The sequence below is a fragment of the Dreissena polymorpha genome, chromosome 1, assembly GCF_020536995.1.
Source record: "Dreissena polymorpha isolate Duluth1 chromosome 1, UMN_Dpol_1.0, whole genome shotgun sequence".
Taxonomy (NCBI): domain Eukaryota; kingdom Metazoa; phylum Mollusca; class Bivalvia; order Myida; family Dreissenidae; genus Dreissena; species Dreissena polymorpha.
Window position 1 is genome coordinate 167,667,809 of NC_068355.1, and position 7,713 is coordinate 167,675,521.

The 7,713-nt window shown below is 36.7% G+C and overlaps 1 protein-coding gene across 1 annotated transcript; it reads left to right on the forward strand.

Annotated features, from left to right (window-relative positions):
- Nucleotides 1-6,309: 6,309 nt before the first annotated feature.
- On the forward strand, nt 6,310-6,762 carry LOC127864312 (ras-like protein family member 10B). Its single transcript, XM_052403973.1, has one exon. It carries the CDS (start codon nt 6,310-6,312, stop codon nt 6,760-6,762), a length of 453 nt encoding a protein of 150 aa, XP_052259933.1.
- Nucleotides 6,763-7,713: the final 951 nt, after the last annotated feature.

Consider the following 7,713-nt stretch of genomic DNA (forward strand, 5'->3'; position numbering starts at 1 on the left):
TTTCTTTGTTTTATTTTCACTTACAAATACTCAACTCAGCTCAATGTATTCAATAATAAGGCCTCCGGCCCATAATATATAGGCAACAATAGAAAGAAAATCATTTACATCCCTCGATCAACATTTTGCTTAGAAATTATTTGGTAAACATATACAAAGTACAAAGTATAAACATTGCGAATAATTCTTTATACACACTGATAGCTGGCCCAAAATATATAAGTAACAATAGAAAGTGTGATAAATGTAGCATGTATATAAATGTAATGAAAACAACAAATTGTATATTTGGTGGTAAGTGGCATATCCACGCCTACAAAGAATGTTATTTGAAATGAAAGCATAATTAAGAAAACATGTATAGCATGTCTGCTTTATAGTTGCGTCAATAAACGTGACGTCATTAAGCTTATAGATTGTTGTTCCTATTTGCAAAATATTTATGAATGAATGAATGAAAACGACGTCATATCAATGAGGTCACTAAATAGTGAACTTTGAACTAAAAAGGGCGGAGTATTGAAAATATAGTTCACAGCCAAAAGCTTAAACCAGAATAATCAGAATCGTAATAGAATCGAACCAAAAAATAAAATATATTTTTCTATGCTAGTCCGCCGTCGAACAACCAACAGTAAGGAGTACAGATGTGTGTTATCAAATCACTCGTGTTCGCACTCATGATCTAATTCCTACGCATCCACATCCCCACTGCAGGCCATACGACAACAAACCACGATAGAAAAATATTATTTCTTAAACATCCCTCGATCAACATTTTGCTTAGAAATGACATGGTGAACATAAGTACAATATTGCGAACAGTTCTTTTACAACTGATAGCTGGCCCATAATATATAGGCAACACTAGAAAATCGTTTACATCCCTCGATCAACATTTTGCTTAGAAATGATTTGATGAACATAAGTACAAACATTGCGAATAGTTCTTTCACAACTGGAGCTCATTAATGAATAAAAGTCGTTCTGTTCTAATCCTCTGTCATACCAGTTAAAAAGATAGCGTTGACGAATATCATTATACCTTATACAATGGAAAAATGCATGAAATTCACAATCAAGAAATGAATTATTACTATCGTTAAAGCAATATATACAAATTCTTTGTTCTCGATGAATATTCATGTGTCTACCTACTACTATTCAAAGTTTATGATTCGAACATCTAAATTTTGAAAATGACTTCTTATAAATAAAAGGCATATCCATAACTAAGTACTTTCCAATATTGAGAAGAGATTTAAAATGTTTATAATGATAGCATCTACGACAATACGATTTGAATATTTTTATATTTCCGTGATAATTTTTTTTATGTCATGTAATAAATTGGACCTTTTAAACTTGCGCAATGCGGCTTATTTATTATGCTTATATGTATTACAGTGTCCACCCCAACAAGGAGGTTGAGATGGTTTACGTTTTACGGGCTTTAAACGCATACACGATCCTGCTTCTTAAAAAAATGACGTGAGCATTAGTACCGCAGTGTCAATATTAGATACTATTTCTGTCATTAACTGATTTTGTTTGTTATGAAGCCGATGTCCGAGTTTTGTAATAAACGTTGATTTATGGTTATCCTTCCAACTAAACCTGTCATGTTCGAGTGTTCGCGTTATAACATTATTTCTAATCGGGTTCACATTTGAATCCCTGTATGGAATTCACAATGTACAAGCTATGGGCAGATGATTAGATTCGTCATAATCGATTACTTCAAAATTAGTTATATACTCATAGAGGTCAGAGCTAGCTATCATATAATCGACCACGCTGACACCGTCATTAGCGTAACAAGTATACTCCACTAAAGTGTCACCTGGGAGCCTCCCATTTATAATATGTATATCAAATAAGCAACAGAAGTCAATAAGTGATTTACAAAAGTTATTGCAACAGCTATCTTTGTTGTTTCGTGGTAAACTAAATATACTACTATTATAATCTGTATCACCAAAAATATATGTAAGATTATCATCTATTAAAAAATCTTGTATGTTTTTTGTCCTGGCATTTGTATCACCAGCTTAAAATAGTTCTGTACTTTTATAATTCCATGTTTTCCTCTAAGTTATCATATACAGAAGAGCCTCCAGGCGAGACATATGTGAAATAAAGAATAATATCTTCTAAATTAGACAATTATGAAGACTTAAATAATTAAACAATACACTCTGTAAACTCATTGAGTATACGTTCACTACGATGTACAAATTTAGAAGCAGAGTTAATAAATATACTAACGCCTCAACTATTTCTAATATTATTTTCATTATATGGGCGAGTATAATCATAATGTATATAACCCTCTAAAAATTATCAAATTCACCAATTCATATTGCCCATGTCTCGTTTAAACATACAATGTCGAATGATTTAAGAAAATGCTTTGTAGGTAAACAATCTACTAAGCAGTTTAGTCAACGAACATTCCATGAAAGTATGATTAGATTTCATGAGCCTTGACCACTGTCCTAGGTGTCCGACAACATTCGGTCAACATCGGGTTCATTCGGTTCGCTGAGTGATTGCTGCGATTGGTTGTCCACGATTGGGTGATGCTCGTTCTGGTCATCTGAGTTGGTTGGTTGACTGCTACCATATGATTGTCGTCTGCCAATGTACATAACGAATTGTGCATTGTCACTGTATTTGTAGATACCGTCATTAATAATGAGTTTATCGTGGCGAACGCTCGAGTAGTCTCCCTGTTGACGCTCTAGAAGCATACGCTCGCCGAGGATTGTTCGGTGTCTCCGTACTCGATCTGTGTAATCATATTGAACATATACACCACTGTTTCCTTGAAGATTCTCCTTAGCTTTCTGCATTATGGCACTAATGTCCCCAGAGTTGTTAAAAGTCAGTAGGATTGTCGGCTTCGTCGGATTAGAAGATTTAACTCGTCTCGCATCATCAATCTTAATTGTGCTAGCTTGGTCGAATTTGAGATCTTTTTCTATGAACTTCCTAGCTTTTTGTTCAGTAGCAAAGCGAGACTCGTGTACACGTCCTGGTATGCCTTGCATTCTAAGGTTTTTCCGTTTGATGTTGCCATCTATAGGATCAATATTTATCTGGAGATCAGCGATCTGTTGTTTAAGTTGCACATTTTCTCGTCTAAGAGATTCATTATCAGCCTTTAATTCTCGTACTGTGTCTGAGATATTGTCAATTTTAAAGTTAATTTGTTTTAAGTCTTATAATATTTTATCATTGTTTATTTTCATATCTGATTTCATAGTCATAAGTAGGCAGTATATATCATCACTTTCTGACCTGTTTTCTTGGTAGGTCATGCGTGGTGGGGGCTGCTAAGCACATTCGCATACGACGAAATTGTACGCTGTCTTGTCTGCACACACTCTACGTATCTTCCGGTGGATGCCTCTGCTGACCGGGTTGCCGACGTCGCCGACGACGGCGTCTGTGAATCTGGAGAGGCAACATTCGATACATGTGCCTGTGTCTGTCGATTATAACCACGACTTTCACGACTCTCATCCCGAGTGTTCTTAGACTGGCCGGGTGCAGCCCCAGGGTTTTCCTCAACATCCCCACAAGCAACTAAAAGTGCAAGCAAGCACGTGCACAGACGAAAAGTTAGCTTTTAACGTCCAATTGTGATTTTTAAACCATATCATTTGTGTCCAGATTTATTTGGCTGCGAAAATACACCAATACGAAACCTCCATGCGTTAATATCCAACTCCCATATCGCAAAATATCCGTTATTTATTTGCTATCAACAATTAGCACGCCATGCCGGATCAAGGGAAAATAAAGGGTTATCTAGTACACTCGGGATAAGGGTCGTGAAAGGGTACTTTTAGAATACATCTACGGCATAAAAACAAGAGCGTCAATACCATATTATCGACATGGTGCATTTAGACGTCAGAACTGTTTTGACGAACTAGCGAATTCAAGTCCTTATAAAGACAGCGGAATTACCTGAAAATAGTCAGATTGTTCTAAAACAAGAAACATTTCAAGCAGAGGAGATTAATCTGCACGAAGTCATTTTTTTGTTTTTCGGCGTAAGCTGTATTAAGCCAGCTTTTCACCCTGACTTGACCTTTGTAAGTGTCCAATAATATTCAAATAAAATTTCCCGCGGCTAGGTACGAATGAAAACACTTCATTTATTCCATTGGCTGATTCTAGAATAACACCAGAACATTGGAAACATATCCGCGTCTTTGTAACACTGTTTTACTGCATGAAACAATTTTATCTCTAATGAAAAGGCTCAATAGATAGAACAGTTTTACAATCAATTTTCGACATAAAAACAGTTTGTGCGTTCACCTTTTATTTTCAGAGAATAACCAGCGCAAAAGCGTTTATACTAAAGGCTATATTCTCATATTTAGTACTTACTTGCATTGCATTTCAACCCGCGAGGTTTCGGGTCAATTCGCGGCCAGTGTGTGAAAAGTCAGCGTTTATACAGTTCATCACCGGAGTTCGCAGAAGGGGTTGCGATCTTTTCATTGAAGGAAAAAATGGAATCTATGCTAGTTTTATGTCCACCACTATAGTAGTGGGGGACATATTGTTTTTGCCTTGTCTGTCTGTTGGTCTGTTGGTCTGTTGGTCTGTCTGTCTGTTTGCGCCAACTTTAACATTTTGCAAGAACTTTTGCTATATTGAAGATAGCAACTTCATATTTGGCATGCATGTGTATCTCATGAAGCTGCACATTTTGAGTGGTGAAAGGTCAAGGTCAAGGTCATCCTTCAAGGTCAGAGGTCAAATATATGTGGCCAAAATCGCTCATTTTATGAATACTTTTGCAATATTGAAGATAGCAACATGATATTTGGCATGCATGTGTATCTCATGGAGCTGCACATTTTGAGTGGTGAAAGGTCAAGGTCAAGGTCATCATTCAAGGTCAGAGGTCAATTACATGTGGCCAAAATCGCTCATTTTATGAATACTTTTGCAATATTGAAGATAGCAACTTGATATTTGGCATGCATGTGCATCTCATGGAGCTGCTCATTTTGAGTGGTGAAAGGTCAAGGTCAAGGTCATCCTTCAAGGTCAGAGGTCAAATATATGTGGCCCAAATCGCTTATTTTATGAATACTTTTGCAATATTGAAGATAGCAACTTGATATTTGTCTGATGGAGTAAATAGTTCGTTTAGTCGCTTTGTCGATATATCAATATTTTAGGCACAGCTGTTGCCTTGGTCGTGTACAGTTGGCGTAAACAAGCCGTCGTTTCAGTAGCAGAATTGTTACCTAACTTTAATGCACTGCATTCCAATCCGCAAGGTATCAAGGTCAGTTTGCGGTCAGTTGCAGAAATCTTTATATAAACGCCGTCTCACTTGAAGTCTGTTTTGATCAGAAAGATACTAAATAAAGATATTCGGCGATATTAGTGTGGTATGTCAATCATCGATTTTTAATATGTTTTCAACATTTGCATGATAAGGACCAATTTTGATAAAATTAATTAGAAATATTTATCCATTTAGACCAGTTTATTAAGCATGAGCACAATAATTCACTATACTATAATTATGCAATTAAATAAGATTCGAGTATTGCCGGCTGACCTATATGCACTCTTTTATTTTCATGTTTCTTGTGTTTTTCTCTTCTGTAAATTTAGATATCTGAGTAATAATATCACATAAAGCAAAATAAGCCACGAAATCTGGCGCAACACCCCGTAATTGATTTGCTTGTGATGTAGCTAAGAACTGCGCAGAAAAAAAGGCATCCGCTACTTTTTATCTCATAGAGATAACTTTTGATCGTTTATAAACATCGACCACAATCAACGCCGTATATCTTTTTTTAAAGATATTTCTTGTTATAATTGATTTTGCTTTTTGATAATACGACGTTAATATAAATTATTTTAGCCTCCTTTTCTTCTAAACGACATCGACAAGACAGCCATGGCAAACCTGATGACTGCATTAACGTAAGTACATATATTTATAATGACAATTTTATGGAAACATTCACATTGAAATGCTTTCAATTTTTGCTGAGTTTGAAATGATATTTACCAACAATATAATGCATGTATATAAAACTTATTATTACTTTCATACATTTTTTTGATCTTTCATTAAAACAATTCAAACAAGTCTTTGGACACAGTTTTAAACGTTTATGTAGCATTTGAATCTAAGAAAATTGGGTTTTGAAAAGTCAAACACAAAATTAATGAATTATTTGTCTTTTAAGAGACCTATGTAGCTCCATCCGGTGCCGAGCACTGACAACGCCGAGCTCCAATACTCGTATTGTCATCATGGGCTCGAAATTTGTCGGGAAGACGACGATCGCCGAGTGGGTCGTAAAGAAGCGAAAGACGACGGAGCTGCAGTCAACGAAAAGCCAGCAACACACAATAATGCTAGAAGACGTAAACGTCATTGTAGACACGGCGATCCCGGCGCTCGTGAAGATGAACATCCGACGGGCCGACGCGTTTATCCTCGTCTACGCCGTCAATGATTCCGACTCGTTTGAGTACATCCGCTTGCTGCGCGAAGAAATAGTGAAAAAGTACACAGCAGATTTCCCAATCGTCGTCGTCGGCAATAAGAAAGACATTTTTGAGCGCAACGTGCATCCGGTCGTCGCCGACTGCTTGGTCACCATAGAATGGGAGCACCCACACGTGGAGGTTTCAGCGAAAAAAGGCGACGGCGACCTGATGGCAATTTTTGAAGAGCTGTTTTTACATCCTGCTCTCATCTGAAAGTCCCACTTGACCGGAATTGCACAAACAAACACACCGCGGCGGATGACCGTGAATTCGTTTCCGAAAGAGGTTATTTCCCCGAGTTTGTCGGCGAAGGAGGTGCGACCGAGCACGTTTTCGCTTTTCAAGCCAAAGGGAAAGCAGTGAATGCGAATGCCGTCGGTTCTGGTATAGGGTGCGATGAAAACGCATACAATAGTGAAACGGGGACATATGCATTAATATGGACTGAGGCGGACGATGGTGGTTTTATGTAAGTGTACTTTAGTTTCATGTTAAAAATACTTTTGCTGTGCATTTTTGGTTTATTTATATTACATTTTTATTAGCTACAGCTATTGGTTAACTTACAACTGAATTGAAAAGTAGATAAATTAAAGTTCCAGCTTAGGTTGCTGTTGTGGCCGCTGCTGTTGTTGTCTTTAAGTTAAAGTATGATTAAAACTCGCGAAATTAATATATATAGAGAGGATTTTATCTTGACAAAATATGTGGATACATATGTTTAATCCGTATGAAATGTTTACACTTTTCCAAATACAGTTAGCATTTTACCAGTATTGTCTATGATCATAAACTTGATGATCTATCATCAATAATAAATAAATGATGTGGCAAATATAACAGTGTGTATCTTTTGCACCATACATTTGTTAATAAAAAACAAGAATTACAAAACGTGAACAGTCTTACCTTAGCTATGCAGTTACGGAATTTCTTACTTTTTGGCCGCTCATGGTGGCTGCTTCTGCAAGGTGACCAATCTATGCTGAAAGTATTATCCGCATTTAAACGCCCATTAACACTCAAAAGCAAAGAATATGTCGCACAATCAGAGGGCTAGATATGATGCGTATTTGCGTAAAATACGCATGAAAAAAAAAGGAAATACGCATGACTTACAATTTTGTTGAGTAAAAAACTCCTGGCTAAATTCGGATTACGCAT

Excerpts from the sequence above, each read along its gene's own strand:
- LOC127864312 (XM_052403973.1), top strand. The coding sequence starts at position 6,310 with ATGGGCTCGAAATTTGTCGGGAAGACGACGATCGCCGAGTGGGTCGTA.